The sequence below is a fragment of the Lynx canadensis genome, chromosome B4, assembly GCF_007474595.2.
Source record: "Lynx canadensis isolate LIC74 chromosome B4, mLynCan4.pri.v2, whole genome shotgun sequence".
NCBI lineage: Eukaryota > Metazoa > Chordata > Mammalia > Carnivora > Felidae > Lynx > Lynx canadensis.
In genome coordinates, this window is record NC_044309.1 from 42438357 (window position 1) to 42454999 (window position 16643).

At 41.9% G+C, this 16643-nt stretch overlaps 1 protein-coding gene across 1 annotated transcript; it reads left to right on the plus strand.

The window, feature by feature from the left end:
- The first annotated feature begins 7045 nt into the window (after positions 1 to 7045).
- C3AR1 (complement C3a receptor 1) lies at positions 7046 to 16362 on the plus strand. The gene is made up of 2 exons (XM_030321938.2): positions 7046 to 7264; positions 12784 to 16362. Exon 2 carries the CDS (start codon positions 12794 to 12796, stop codon positions 14219 to 14221), a length of 1428 nt encoding a protein of 475 aa, XP_030177798.1. The 5' UTR covers positions 7046 to 7264; positions 12784 to 12793; the 3' UTR covers positions 14222 to 16362.
- Positions 16363 to 16643: the final 281 nt, after the last annotated feature.

The following is a 16643-nucleotide window of genomic DNA, read 5'->3' on the forward strand; positions in this document are numbered from 1 at the left end:
CTTTCGCATCACTGGGGAGTGCTGGTGCTTAGCACAGTGTTGGTAGATGTGTTCTCAGTGTGTAAGGTCTTAACAATTATCGATACCGATCTACGTTTGAGATAAGAATTCTCATGTTTGTTTAGGTAAAGATAAGCATTGACGCGTTTATTTTCAGTAGATCAGTAGTTCTGCTGCTTCACAGCAGAGAACATAATAACTAAAGGGGAGTTACCATTCTGACATCATTTTTTCCTTAATGGCGGGCAAAAGTGGTGAGTACATAAGGAGCACTGTATCTGAAATGGCTACGTGTGATACTGTGATTTATAATAAGAAATATATATCCTGATCTCTGCCCCCAGTTCCTTACACAGAGCTCCTAAAACCCTTGTAAATTCCTAAGTGGGAAGAGCATTGGGAGCGTTTGTTCTAGGAGTGCTTGGGTGGCTCAGGCAGTTAAGCCTCCGACTTCAGCTCAGGGCATGATTTCGGAGCTCGTGGGTTCGAGCCCTGCATCGGGCTCTGTGCTGACAGCATGGAGCCCGGAGCCTGCTTCCGATTCTGTGTCTTCCTCTCTCTCCGCCCCTCCCCTGCTCACACTCTGTCTCTAGCTCTCAAAAATAAATAAACTATATTAAAAAAAAAAAAAAAAAAAAAGAGCATTTGTTCTGTATGTTTGGTCTTTGAACCTGATTCCTGACACAGGGGTCCTGAAATTCTTGTAATCTCTTGGGTGATAGAGGTGTCTTGGGTTCATATGAGGCAGCTCTGGGTGGGCTCCCGGATAGCTCCTGGATGAGGGCTCCAGAAAGACCGAGGCCATGGTTAGAAGCTTGAAATGTTCAGCCCCATCCCCCATTTTCTCGAGAAGGTAAAAGAGTGGGAGAAGGCATTAATAATTGATCTCGCCTAGGTGAGGAAGACTCCATAAAAATCCCCAAAGTATGAGGTTCAAAGAGTTACCAGGGTGGTGAAGACATCCGCACTGGGAGGGCTCTAGTAAGTAATGGAATCCAAGGGGGAGAAGGTCATGGGAACGTCCGACTCGTAGCCAAGAGGGACAGAAGTTGTGGGTAACCTGGGGACCTCCTACTTGGGATTGGCACCCGAAGTGAAGCGCGGTCTTGTGGGACTCGGTCCTTGATCTGCGGGATGCGATACTATCCAGGTAGACAGCGTCAGAATGGAGTTAAACTGCCACCGGCTGGCCTCACAGAATGGTTTGGTTGTGGGAAGAAAAATAAAACCCACAAGTGTGGTGGCCAGACGTGTCAGAAGTGAAATGTCGGCTGTATGAAAATAAAGGAGACACGCAAAAGATGGAGAATTGGGTTTTTTCCCTCTACGGAGGGGAACGCTGGGTGGTTTCCCAACTCAGTAGCGCCACCTTCTGTCCCCTGCATCCTAGTGAAAACGAAATGGGGAAGAAAAGAGAAAGAAGAAAGGAAATGGGGAAGACATTTTCTAAGTAATGCACAAGTAGGATAACTAACCTACAAAATCCACCAAAATTTACTCACAAAATTGTGTAGAGACCTGTGTACCCCACAAGTGTCCTGAGTCCTGTCCCCACCAGAAAAAGTCCCTATGGTTTCTCATCAGATTAGATAAGCACAAACGGAAAGGCTTGCCCCCATGTCCACTTTCAGTTCATGGAATTAAAGTCACAGAGGGTGTTCTTGAAAAATGCAGCTGCACTCAGTTTACTTCCCTTTCAATCTCCCTTCCTTGGCTCTCCTCGGTACATACTATGATAGAAAATTAATAACCAATAGGGCTGCCTGGCCGGCTCAGTAAGAAAAACATGAGACTCTTGATCTTGGGGTGGTGAGTTTGAACCTCATGTTGGGTGTAGAGATTACTTAAATAAATAAAACTTAAAAAAAAAAAAAAGAAAATTAATAACCGGTAAATCAATAAAATATTTAATTTTCTTTAAGTCACTCAGATTTGAGTGACTTACCATGTCAAATCTGGCTGACTTCTTTCAAGACCCACGACTATGTGCATCAGATATTTGATATATTGATGCGATAAACTGGTTTTTTGTTTTGTTTTGTTTACTTGTCAACTGAATTGTTTTCATTTCTGGGTGACTTTGTTCTTCAAATTGTATTCCTACTTGGTTTTATTATAACTATGTGCATAATTTGTCAGTTATACTAGAGGAAGAAGAGAGTACATCTAATCTACATCCTTAAGGGCCAAAGGTTAGGGTTTGATTTGGCAGAAAGGACATGACTTAACAATCAGAAAAGAACATTCTGTAAATTATTTGTTACACATCCAAGATGGGAGAATGGCTGTGATATAATAGACGATTAGAAGCCATGTGGTTTTTTTTTTGGCATAATAATCGCTAACATTTATTGAGAGCTTATGTGCATGTATTAATTTATTCCTAACAATCCTACAGAGTACAGGGAATATTCCCCCAATGGGTCATTGCGCAGCCAGTAAAGTACAGACCATTGTAGGTACTTCAAACAGGGTATTTGATATAAGGACTTGGTTACAAAAGTGTCGGAAGGAGTAGAGGAATCAAAAGGGAGAAAATGATGTAACCGCAGGAGATGGAATTCCCTAGAATTGGAAGAGAAACACGGAGAAGGGTGTTACGAGAATGGGCAAGTGTGCACTTGTCTTTGAGGCTGAGGGCTCTTGGTGCTGCTTAGCAGGAATGTAGGAACTGACAGGCCTGAGACTGCTGCAAGAACCAGTAATCCTGCTAGAGCCCACGGCTGCCAGCAGCTGCCACAGCCAGCCTCCCACCTCTCATCTCCATTGCCAGAATCACCAGAGTTGTCTCCTGCTAGGGCGGCCACAATCTAAATGATTCCACTTTTAATCTCTTTCCGTGTGTGTATGTTATATATATATATATATATATATGTATATATATATATATATATAGTTTTAATATGTATTCTATTGTGCAATTTTTGTCCTTTTACCTTTAAAATAGGTTTGCAATATCGGGCGCCTGGTTGCCTCAGCTCGTGGGGCACGCAGCTCTTGACCTCTGGGTCATGAGTTCGAGCCCCACATCGGGCTTAGAGATTACTTAATAAATAAATACGTAAATAAATAAATAATAAAATAGACTTGCAGTCGTCGCGAACAAACTAAGTTCCAGAATTAAATCTGATTCCCTTCACTTTTCACCGTCCATTAGCACACGAGCATGCCCCTCCGGCAGAGCCTATCCAGAACTCCACCCGAGAGAAGGTCTACAGAATGTGGTTCCCAGGCTTCCAACAGAGAGATGATAAGGAAGGATGGGAATGGGCTTAAGTCTCGATAGGTAAAACCTGACACAATCCCTGTTTTGCAGGTGAGGAAATGAAATCACAGAGTTTAAATCATTTCTGTACAGTCACATAATTAAGTGGCAGAGCTGGGATTCAAACTGTTTTCGTCAAAGTCCTTAAGGACAGAAACTTTGTTGTATTTTGATTTTTAATTCTCTCAGACAAAACAGGCTAGAGATTCTATGACTCCAAAATGTTCAATTTGGCCAGGTGAGTACAAATTGCCATCACCGAAGACGTAGAATTATCAGCAGCTCATGGAAGGTTTTAATACGACTGACTTTGAAATATACATTCAAACCTTCATTCTTTCTAAAGAATGCATCTAATCTCTGCTTACATGTTTATAATCAGGTATGTAAAAGAAACAAAACAGAAGATCACCACATAAATCTCCCCAAATTTTCCACATTATACCACAAAACCACCAGCATGTTATAAGACGGGACAGACATCATCCAAAAACAGGAGTACTATTTACAAGATGTTTTCAGTAATTTTCTTCCCGATCTGAAAATCTAAGGAATACAACTGGAAGTTCTCTAATTGGTTTTAATTGCTTTGTAATCTTTAGAAAGGCAGGAGTCAAGGGGCGCCTAGATGGCTCGGTCGGTTAAGCATCCGACTCTTGATTTCTGCTCAGGTCGTGATCTCACAGTTCGCGGGTTTGAGCCCCACATCAGGTTCTGCACTGACAGTGTGGAGCCTGCTTGGGATTCTCTCTCTGCCCTTCCCCTGCTCGCGTGTGTGTATCTTTCAAAGATAATAAATAGATATTTAAAAAATTAAAAGTCAACATCCTTTTCAACCATTCCTTCCTTCATTCATTGGTGCCCCAAACATGTGTTATACCAAGCACGTAGCAGGTACTGGAGATAGAAACAAAGTCATGGTCTAGTAGGGAAGTAAGACAGACAAATTATTTTTTTCTATGCTACTGGCACCTATAACATTTCTACCCATCTTTAAAGTTCAGCTCAAGTGCTACCTTTTTCAGGGCGTCATCTTTCTCTTTGCTTCAAGAAGAATTAGCCTTTCTCTCTTCCATGTTTACAGGGCAAATTGGGAATCTCCTAGCAGCCCTTAGTATGTAATAATTACGTAACTCTCTCATTGCTTCTGTATCACCTAGTGCAAAAGCATAGTGTCTATAGTAGGAACAGGGTAGTGTTTGATACTGAACTTAATGATAAAGACCTCACCTTTTGCAAATGGAAAAAAAAAACTCTCACCACTGTTGGTGGGAGTGTAAATTGATGGAATCTCTTTAATGGGAAATTATATATCTTTCAAAAATGTAAATGCACAAACTCAGCTTTAACAATTATAACTCTGGTAACCTATTCTACAGAAATATTCATAGATGTGTAAAATAAAAGAGTATTCGTTGGAGCATTGTTTATAACCGCTTTAAAATTTCATGGGGTGTCTGGGTGGCTCAGTCGGTTAAGCGTCTGACTTCGGCTCAGGTCATGATCTCTCGGTCTGTGAGTTCGAGCCCCGCCTCGGGCTCTGTGCTGACAGCTCAGAGCCTGGAGCCTGTTTCAGATTCTGTGTCTCCCTCTCTCTCTGCTCCTCCCCCGTTCATGCTCTGTCTCTCTCTGTCTCAAAAATAAATAAACGTTAAAAAAAATTAAAATACTCCTTTAAAAAAATAATAAAATAAAATTTCATAAAAACAGAATATCCATCAACAGAGGAATAATTGATTAACTGGGATAATATGGAGCAAATTAAAAAGCATGATATGGGGGCGCCTGGGTGGCGCAGTCGGTTAAGCGTCCGACTTCAGCCAGGTCACGATCTCGCGGTCCGTGAGTTCGAGCCCCGCATCGGGCTCTGGGCTGATGGCTCAGAGCCTGGAGCCTGTTTCTGATTCTGTGTCTCCTTCTCTCTCTGCCCCTCCCCTGTTCATGCTCTGTCTCTCTCTGTCCCAAAAATAAATAAACGTTGAAAAAAAAATTAAAAAAAAAAAAAGCATGATGTGGATTACTATGTCCTGATACGAAAAGATAAATAGAAAAAGCAGAATAAGACACATGTGTAATGAAATTGCATTTATATAAATGAAAGATTACCACTAGGGAGTGAATATAGGATAACTGGATGTTCTGGAAATTTTGGTTTCCATTTTAATCCTTCTATATTTAGAGGGGTTTTTTTGTTTTGTTTTTTGTTTTTTTACCATGGGAATGAATTATCTTAAGTATTTATGTGTGTGTGTGTGTATATATATATACATGTGTGTGTATGTATATGTGTGTGTATATCTACATACATACACTTGTGATAATACTGTCTACCTGTTGTATGCTTAGTATTTGTGCTTTCTGAATACCTTCATTATTCAACGTTTCCAAATACTAGATCAAAAAACAATATAATTAATAGAATTGCATGCACTAACGTGGAAATATGTTCTGCTATACTGTTAAGCAGACAAGCAGGTCATAAAATCACATGGAAATTATGATCCCATCTTTGTTTGAAACTACCTTTTTATTTTTATTTCTTAAAGATTTGATTTTTAACTAATCTCTATCCCCAACATGGGGCTTGAATTCACAACCCCAAGATCAAGAGTTGCATGCTCTACCCACTGAGCCAGCCAGGCATCCCTGAAACCACCTTTTCAAAGATGGTTTGTTATGTTGTTATGGGGCACCTAGGTGGCTTAGTCAGTTAAGCGTCTGACTCTTGACTTTGGTTTAGCTCACGATCCCAGGGTTGTGGGACCAAGCTGGAGTTGGGTTCCGTGCTGAGCGTGGAGCCTGCTTGAGGTTCTCCCTTTCCTTCTGCTTCCGCTCTTCTGCCCCGCTCGTGCGTGCTCTCTCTCAAATATACATAAATACATTAATTAATTAACTAATTAATTAATTAAATTCCATGGTGATTTCTCTGCAAACAGGAGGAGGAGCAGATACGGTATAAGTTGATTAATATGGACTGAAGCCTTTACCATAGGCAAGAGTGTTCAAATACATTTGACCCAAATGAACTTTATTTCACATGCATATGTGTAAAGGAATAACGTGAGCGAGAATTCTTTCCAATGTATACTTCAAGCAGGAATCATTGCGCGAGGTCCCGCTTCAATCTTCTGCACTCCCTCCTGATGAAATGATCCAATTGACTGACTCTTCTGCCCATTCCCAATACCGGAAGCACTCTCCCACGCCCCCCTGCCTCTCTCCTTTTGCTCCATTTACACACTCTAAACAGCATGCCCGCTTCTGGGGTCTATAGAAGTCTTTAAGGACCTGCCCAGCTCTTACTTCTGCCTTAAGACTTTCCAAGATTGCCCCAGACTAAATATACCCTTCCCTGTTATTTTCTACTATTCTACTTCTACTGGTACCTCTGCCGTTATAGTCTGGGTTGTATTACAGTTTTGTAGTGTATGGGTGCGTATTCCTACCAGATTGTGAATCTCTCAAGATTAGGGCATAGCTCAATCTGACTTCGGTATGGCTTGCTTCTTTCCACATGTTAAGCGTTTAAGGGATGCTGTTTGAGAGCGTTAAGGGATGCTGTGCGGGGCGTTCGTCCCAACTACTCCTCACCTCCACCCTCACAGATGGCAGGGCCATTTTAGTGCGTTTCTAAAGCACAAGCCCAAACCTACAAAGCAAGGAGCTGATTACAGAAGTACTTCCCTCTTTAGCCGTATTCTGTCCCACAGAAATCATCTGAGAGGCATGCCCTCCCACTTCCGTTCTTTTACTCTCCTTATCTGAGACATTCATACATGACTCACTTTGAAACTCATCCTCCAAAGTCAAATAGGAGTCAAAAGTGAGGAATTCCGTCTATCGTCATCAAAAACGAAGAGAGAGGGGAAAGAGGAATGGTTCAGCAAGTTTCCTAAATATACTTCATAACTTGATTGTGGGTAAGAGTGAAGACCAGGCTGGACGTGTGGGGACCTCCAGGCTGGTGCTGAAACCTTCAGCTAGCATCTCAGGTTTTTGGTAAGAAAAGCTTACATCCACCTGGTCCCTGGTGCTTGTTTCCTTGTTACGGATAATGGTTTGAGGGTCGTTACCTTCTCCCTCCCCCCTCCCATTCCTTCCCCAGCTTGTATTGTTTTTGTTGTGTCCCCACATCCACCTCTCTTTCTCTAAATATCCCACATTCTATTTATTTTTCTTCTTAATAGTTTCATTCTAGAACTAATAGTGAATTTTCATACCATTTTTTTTCTTTCTTACATTGGCTACCTTTCTCTTTTTGAACTATGATTCCAGCTTTCCAAATCAATAGTTTTGTTTCTTAAATCGGTGACCTATTTTTTCTTTATGTATATATATATATTTTTTTTTTCATTCCACTTTCTCTTTTTTTTCTTTTATTCTTTTGCTTGTTCCTTATTGTTACCGACTCTGTCATCCTATCACTAGTATTTGATTCTGGAATCTGCTTTCTCTCCCTATCATAATTGACTTTTAGTTTCAGGATTTCCTTTATCTTTTTAAATACTTTCAGCCAATTCAGTGTTGAAAATTAAAAAGACGAAAGGAAAGAAAGAAAGGAGCTCTACCAATCTTAAATGTAGAGGTATTTTTCAGTCAAAGCACTTGGAGAAATGTAAAAACTTATCTTGTTCTGAAATACTTTTTTTTTTTTTTAACGTTTATTCATTTCTGAGAGACAGAGAGAGAAAAAGAGCAGGGGAGGGGCAGAGAGAGAGGGAGTCACAGAATCCGAAGCAGGCTCCAGGCTCCAAGCTGTCAGCACAGAGCCCGATGCGGGACTGGAATCCACGAACCATGAGATCATGACCCGAGCCAAAGTCGGACATTTAACCGGCTGAGCCACCCAGCCGCCCCTCTTTTCAGTCTTTATTATTTCAGTTGGTGCAGTTCTCCATACCTTTGCCTTTATTAGCAATACCAAAGACTTTTTAGTTCTGTGATTCTCTCTAGTAAAAGGAGTATTGGTGTGAAAGACATTGGTCCTAAAATCTCAGAACCCTCCTAGTTGTGAATGTGTGAAAGTCAGCTAATTTGCTGAGTGTCAGCGTCAAAAACTGCAAAATAAAACTAGAGACAAGGAAAGATGATTGCTAAGTTTCCCTTGAGCCCTAGCTTTCTCTGATTCCACCCTTCTCTCAATATTTTATGGATCTCTGCATTAATATGTGTGTTGGAGTAGGACCGTGGACCAAGGTACCTGCCGTGCACAGCAGGGAAGGAAGGGCTCTTGATAGGACTTGAATATTGTGTGGGTAAGGCTACAGAGAGGGGAATGAGAATCACTTCTTCTTTTTTATTATTTTGTTGACTCAGTTATTTTAACTTCTGCTAATCATGTAAGGCCCTATGAAAACATCTGGTTAAGTCAGCAGAATGACTTCGAAGCCACAAAAATATTTTGGGACTCTATGAAAGGAAACACAAAATGCTATTGCAGCCAGTAAGAACCGGGAACTGGAAAACCAAAGGGAAGTTAGAAGAGACAGCGTCTTTAATGGGTTAATGGATAGGAATAAGAATTTTAAATTTAGTTGAAAAAAAAAAAAAAAAGTAAACCCCCAAATGAACATCCATCCACTGAAGTAATTTTTGATCTTTTAGGCATTGTGCTAAATTCTGTAGAACAAGTACTTAGGAAGAGGGTTCATCTTTACCATCATGAGATTTAAGGCCAGCATAATAGATAAGACAGCCGCGATAATAATTATAATACAAGACAAAATGTATCATTGCACAGATAATATGAAAGGAGATTCAACATACACACATACACACACAAATTTAAGAGGCTGAAGGACTAATTTCTGTTTGAGACTGTAAGAGAAGGTTTCAAGGAAGAATAATATTTGAGCTTGTTTTTGAAGAATGTCTAGGATTTCAACAGATAGAGATTAAGGATGCAAGACCGAGGAGGTTAAGGTTAAGGGTGTAATTCCAGACAGAAGTAAACAACATGAGCCAGCATAGTGAGTTGTTCAGGGAAGCTGTAAGATAGGGTACATTTATGAGTCTTCAGCATTAAGGGAGAGTAATGTCACAGAGGTCAAGAGAATGGGCTGGTGGATGAAGACAGAATAAGATGTTGCGATTTGTTCTTTCTTTCTTTCTTTCTTTCATTCTTTATGTGGAGGGAGGGGCAGAGTGAGAGAGAAAGAGGGAACCTTAAGCAGGTTCCACACTCAGCTCGGAGTCCGACGCACAGCTCAACCCCACAACCCTGAGATCATGATCTGAGTCGAAATCAAGAATTGGATGCTCAACCGACTGAGCCACCCAGGCCCCCCTGGATTTGTTATTTATATGTAATTTTAGCATAGTGATGGGGCAGAAGACAAATTAGAAAAGGTAAAAAATGAATGGTGGGAACAACAGACCCTGAAACAAGCTAGTCTCCTTGAAAAAGAGAAACTGCTAAAAAAAAGAGACTTGTGAAACATAACATCCTGGGACACCGGAGTGGCTCAGTCAGTTAACCAGCTCTTGTTTTTGGCTCAGGTCATGATCTCACGGTTCGTGAGTTCGAGCCCCACATCGAGTTCTGTGCTGACAGTCCTCTCTCACCTTCTCCCACTCTCTCTGCCCCTCCCCCGCTCGCGTGCATACGCATGTACTCTCTCTCTCTCTCTCTCTCTCTCAATTCAAACCTCTCGTCCTAATGCAAAGTGTGATCCTAGATTGGCTATAATTGTGGACAAATCAGCTATGGAAGATATTTTGGGAATGATTGGAAAAACACTGGCTAAAGACTGAACATTCCTTAAGGTACAGTCTTACTGTATGATATGGAGACTAGCTGAAAAAAAAAGAAAGCAGTTTATAAAACAATATGCATGCCAGTTGATAGCAACATTATTCACAACAGCGAAAAGGTGAGAGCACTTCACATCAAGAGATGAATGGATAGGGGCGCCTGGGTGGCGCAGTCGGTTGGGCGTCCGACTTCAGCCAGGTCACGATCTCGCGGTCCGTGAGTTCGAGCCCCGCGTCGGGCTCTGGGCTGATGGCTCAGAGCCTGGGGCCTGTTTCCGATTCTGTGTCTCCCTCTCTCTCTGCCCCTCGCCCGTTCATGCTCTGTCTCTCTCTGTCCCAAAAATAAATAAACGTTGAAAAAAAAAAATTTAAAAAAAAAAAAAAAAAGAGATGAATGGATAAATAAAATGTGGTGTTTACGTAAAATGGAATATTATTTAGCCTTGAAAAGGAAAGAAATTCTGACACATGCTACAACATGGATCAGCCTTGAGAACATCATGCTGAGTGAAATAAACCAGACACCAAAAGACAAATGCTCAGTAGTCAAATACATAGTAACAGAAAGTAGAATGGTGTTTTGCCAGGGGCTGGGGGAAGAGGGAAGTGGGGAATTGTTGTCTAATGGGTGTAGAGTTTCAGTTTTACTAGATGAAAAAGTTCTAGAGAGTGCACAATAATGTGAATATACTCCACACTGATGAACTTTATACATAAAATGGTTAAACAGGGGCACCTAGATGGCTCAGTTGATTGCGTGTCTAACTCTTGATTTCAGCTTGGGCCATGATCTCACGTTCATAGGGATGAGCCTAAGTCGGGCTCGGCACTGACAGCATGGAGCCTGCTTCGGATTTTCTCTCTTCCTCTCTCTCTACCCCTCCCCCACTCTCTCTCTCTGCAAATAAATAAACTTAAAAAAATGTTAATCTTTAAAAAAATGGTTACAGGGGCGCCTGGGTGGCGCAGTCGGTTAAGCGTCCGACTTCAGCCAGGTCACGATCTCGCGGTCCGTGAGTTCGAGCCCCGCGTCGGGCTCTGGGCTGATGGCTCGGAGCCTGGAGCCTGTTTCCGATTCTGTGTCTCCCTCTCTCTCTGCCCCTCCCCCGTTCATGCTCTGTCTCTCTCTGTCCCAAAAATAAATAAACGTTGAAAAAAAAAATTAAAAAAAAAATGGTTACAATGGTAGATTTTGCATTATGAGTATTTTAACACAATTTTAAAAACTGGGGGGGGGGGGGGCCTTGGGTGGCTCAGTCGGTCAAGCTTCCGACTTCAGCTCAGGTCACGATTTCACAGTTCTTGGGTTTGAGACCCACGTCCGGCTCTGTGCTGACAGCTCAGAGCCTGGAGCCTGCTTCTGATTCTGTGTCTCCCTCTCTCTCCGCTCCCCGCCCCCCCACTCACACTCTGCCTCTCTCTCTCTCTCTCAAAAATAAACATTAAAAAAATTTTTTGAGAAAAAAATGCCTACATATATATACGTATACATATACATATGTGTATATATGTATGCATATTTTTTGTTAATCAAAATTTGACAAAATTAGATCATTCCGTGCATATTAAAAATTTTTTTCTCAAAAATACATATGTGAGTATATGTATGCATATTTATGATTATACATTAAAAAAACTAACAAACAAGACAGAAATGATGGGTGAGGAGGAAATCAATGCAGAGAGGGTAAACAACTCTTGAGAAATTTGAAAGCAAAAAGGGAAAGATGAGGTATCTAAAGACATAACTGAATCCACTGCACCTTTTTTACGGCGGTGAGTCCCTCAAAGATCTGGTAGAGGGAATGGATGGAACTTCAACCCTCAAAGAAATGAGAATATACTAAGTTAAAATCTTAAATACCATTTGACGTGGTGATGGAGCTTCACAAAGCCCTTTCGTGGATATAAAGCTGGGAACCTCTGGTCTAGAAGTTATTGTTTGTTGGGGCGCCTGGTGGCTCAGTCAGTAGAGCGTCTGACTTCGGCTCAGGTCACGATCTCATGGTTTGTAGGTTCAAGTTCTGCGTCGGGCTCTGTGCTGACAGCTTGGAGCCTGCTTCGGATTCTGTGTCTCCCTCTCTCTCTGCCCCTCTCCTGCTCACTTTCTCTCTCTCTCTCAAAAATAAATAAATGTTAAAAAAAAATTAGAAGTTCAGTTCCTAACATGATCGTTAACTCTCAAAAACAACAGAAGTTATTGTTTGTCATTTAGCTTATTTGTTTTTAATAGGAGACACCAGGTGAGGAAAGGAACCAGTGCAGAATGAGAAAGTGGAAGTGCAAGAAAGAGGAGAAATGTACATTGATAGGGACTTCCAAATGAAACTATGATTTTGATACGCATTTAAATTGATACAGTAGATTCTAATTGTCACAGAACGTTTTTGTGTGGTCCAGTGTGAAGTCAAGGAATACAAACTAGGGGGGTCTGGGTGGCTCGGTAGGCTGAGCAACCAATTCTTGATTTCGGCTCAGGTCATGATCCCAGGGTCATGGGATCAAGCCCCATGTTGGGCTCCACTCAGAGCATGAAGCCCACTTAAGATTCTCTCGCTCTCCGCTGCCCCTCTCACCCTCGTATGCATGCTCTCTCTCTCTCTCTCTCTCTCTCTCTCAAAAAAAAAAAAAAAATTAAGAAAGAACACAATCTAAAACAGTGTGAGGACTTTTGTAGTTCTATATCATAATGGGGGAATGTTACAATCCCAAGCATGTGCTTTTTTAAAAGAGTAGTTTTAATATTTTTGTTTATATTTTTCTAGAAGTTCAGCAATGGAGTCTTTCTCTGCTGAGACCAATTCAACTGACCTACCCTCACAGCCCTGGTATGAACCCCAAATAATTCTCTCCATGGTCATTCTCAGCCTCACCTTCTTACTGGGATTGCCAGGCAACGGGCTGGTGCTGTGGGTAGCTGGCCTAAAGATGCAGCGGACGGTGAACACAGTTTGGTTTCTCCATCTCACGCTGGCGGACTTCCTCTGTTGCCTCTCCTTGCCCTTCTCCCTGGCTCACTTGGCTCTCCAGGGACACTGGCCCTACGGCTGGCTCCTCTGTAAGCTCATCCCCTCCATCATTGTCCTCAACATGTTTGCCAGTGTCTTCCTGCTGACTGTCATTAGCCTGGATCGTTGCCTTTTGGTACTCAAGCCAATCTGGTGCCAGAATCACCGCAATGTGGGGACAGCCTTCACTATCTGTGGATGTATATGGGTGGTGGCTTTTGTAATGTGCATACCTGTGTTCGTGTACCGGGAAACATTCACTATAGGCAACCGTGACGTGTGTGGCTACGATCTTGGCTTCTACGGCTCATTAGATTATTCAGACTTCACCATTGATCTACTGGAAAATGGATCTCTTGACAACTCCATTGTTCAGCTGCCTGGAGAAATGGATGCAAGGCTGCAGGCTTTCTCTGAACGAACCAATGATCTGCCTTGGACAGCCACCACTATCTTCCATTCTCAAACATTCCAAAGACCTTCTGGACAGTCACTCCCTATAGATCCAGCTAAATTATCTAGTCAACCTCCATATGATAACTTATTTAAGCCTGCGAATGAGGTCTCACCTATAGTCCCCAGTGGGTTTCCCATTGAAGATCACAGAGCTAACCCATTCGATTTAGAGCTTTACTCTGACTCTTCCAGCAATTTCTCAAACTTGTATGAGCTATTCCAAGATTTCCAGGGTGATTATTTAGGCCAGTTTTCATATAACAATCAAGTACTAACCCCCCGGGGGGCAGTAACCATCACCAGACTAGTGGTAGGTTTCCTTCTGCCCTCTTTTGTCATGGTGGCCTGTTACAGCCTCATTATCTTCCGAATGCGACGGGGCCGCTTCACCAAGACTCGGATCAAAACCTTGAAAGTGGCCATGGCTGTGGTGATTGTCTTCTGCGTCTGCTGGGCTCCATACCACATTGTTGGGGTCCTATCATTGTTTTTTGACTCAGAAACTCCCCTTGGAGAAGCTCTGCTGTCTTGGGACCACGTGTGCATCGCTCTCGCGTCGGCCAATAGTTGCTTTAATCCCTTCCTCTATGCCCTCCTAGGAAAAGATTTTAGGAAGAAAGCAAGGCAGTCGATGAAGGGCATTCTGGAGGCAGCTTTCAGTGAAGACCTCACACACTCTACCAGCTGTCCCCAAAGCAAAGTCTTTACGGAAAGAAATAGTATCAGTACATCTGTGTGAAAATACGGAGCGGTTGACCCCAGCAGAGGTTCTTAGGTATTCACCCAGTGTGCCATTTTCTAAAACAATAAGGGATATTGTGAGCAGGGGATTTCAGAAACCATCAAAGAATCAATCCAGAGGTTCTCAAAGTATGAGCCCAGGCTAGGGGCATCCGCATCACCTGGAAACTTGCTAGAATCTCCAAGAAACTTGCTGAACCAGAATGTCTGGGGGTGGGGCTCCAGAAAGTGTTTTAACAAGCTCTCTTGTTTCTAATGAATGCTAAATTTGAGAATTGTAAAAATTAGTCTATTTCTATCCCAACCTAAGCTAAATGAAACCAACGAGAACCTAGTCTGTTTCAAAATGATTTTTCCATCATGAAATTTTTTTTTATCGTTATTTATTTTTGAGAGAGAGGGAGAGAGAGAGAGCATGAGCAGGGGAGAAGCAGAGAGAGAGGGAAACACAGTATCTGAAGCAGGCTCCAGGCTCTGAGCTGTCAGCACAGAGCCTGATGTGGGGCTCGAACTCATGAACCGTGAGATCATGACCTGAGCCGAAGTTGGATACTCAATTGACTGAGCCACCCAGGCGCCCCAAATTTTTTTTAGTATTGTCTGAATCCCTCCCCACCAGATTCAATTTAAAACCATTCCATCTAGTCTTACCTGAGTGAAAGATGATCATCTATTTATGGCTCTGTTGTGGTGGTGGTGATATTTTTAAATGAAAAGAAGGTACAAAAGGAAAGAAAAAGTCTATGAAAACAAGCAGTTATGAGACGGAGTCTGGAAGCAGAGTACAATGTCAGGTGCTTGCTATGTGCGATACTTCCAGATATAGGACATGGGAATTCCAATGGGAATTCCAAATTTCCATTATTCCAATTAAATAGGCATCTACTGTGTAAGGACAGGCTGCTAAGGCATCTGAAAACTTCCTCACGAAATGGCACGTGAGCTGTGGTTTGTGGAGTTTTCTATTTGTTTACTCAGTCTCCCTATTGAGAGAACCATCTCTCTTCCATTCGTTTTCTTAAACTCTATTCCCTTAATCCCACCCTACCCTGGCCTCTAAATCTTCTCCCATATTAGACTTTGTGCATCTAATAACCTCTAATTTCATAAGAGTCAAACTTGAAACTTGCTTGAAACTAATGCTTGAAACTAATACCCTCACCCCCCCACCCCCACCCCCCAGCCAAACTCATTTCAAGTGAAAAGGGAAAGAGGGTAGAGGACAGAGCAGGAATCCTTGAATTCATTGCCTGATGACTGAGTACCCCCCCCCCCCCCCCGGGAAGACCATCACACTTTGGAAAGCATGGCTACAGGTGTAGATCATTCACCGGATGTGTCTCTTGGGGCTTTTTAAAATTATTCTTTATCTTTTCCAAAGTAAAACATGCACATAGTTTAAACAGCATTCCCAGCTTATACTGAAATGTAAAAAGTTTCCTGCCCCACTCTGCGGAACCAATCCCTCCTCCTACACCCATCTCCCAGAAATAACACTTGTAGCAATTTTAGATGTTTCTTCTGATGTTTACCATGTTAAGTCATGTGCTTATGCAGCTAGTTTTTTATACATGATAAAGTGACTTCTTGTTTTGGAAGATGAAGCATTTTAACCACATTCCTCATTTTTGTGTATCCATCATCCTAACATTCATTAACCATCATACGTTAATTTGCTCATGACCACACATTTTCTTCTCCTCTGTGGATCCATTCCAACCATATATATGGCTTTCCTTCCATCCTTGTTTCATTCTTTTAAAAAAAAAAAATTATTTAACTCTATCACCTTCTCATTTTTCTGGGTATATAAACTTGTATGTGTTCAACCTCTAAAATTCCAGGTTTCTTTGTACTACAATATAGCCTCATCTAAGTGGAATATAATTATTTAATCTAAAAAAAAGAGAAAATGAGATGTTTTAGACTTGCAAGATACTGTTATTTGTTCAATGGTTGAGGTAAGGATCGAGACTACAAATAAGTTATAAAATACTATGCAGAAAAATTGCAAATCACTGGCAATTCTCCCAATTGTGAGGTAACAATGTCTAACGTGATGTAAGATTTGCAATGGCACCTTCCAATGTAATCTGCTGACCTAATTGATATGAATAAATGCTTTCTTTCTTGTGGTTCCTTGCAAGGCTGTGATTTGTGGATCCTCTTAATTGTCTGACACTCAGAATATATCATAATCTCGAGGCACCTGGGTGGCTCAGTCGGTTAAGGGTCTGACTTCGGCTTCGGTCATGATCTCACCGTTTAGTGGAGTTCAAATCCCGTGTCGGGCTCGGTGTTGACAGCTCAGAGCCTGGAGCCTGCTTCGGATTCTGTGTCTCGCTGTCTTTCTCTGCCCCTCGCCTGCTTGCAATGTGTCTCTCCCTCTCTTTCAAAAATAGACATAAAAAAAGTAAAAA

Coding starts and splice junctions, on each gene's coding strand:
- C3AR1 (XM_030321938.2), top strand. CDS start 12,794: ATGGAGTCTTTCTCTGCTGAGACCAATTCAACTGACCTACCCTCACAG.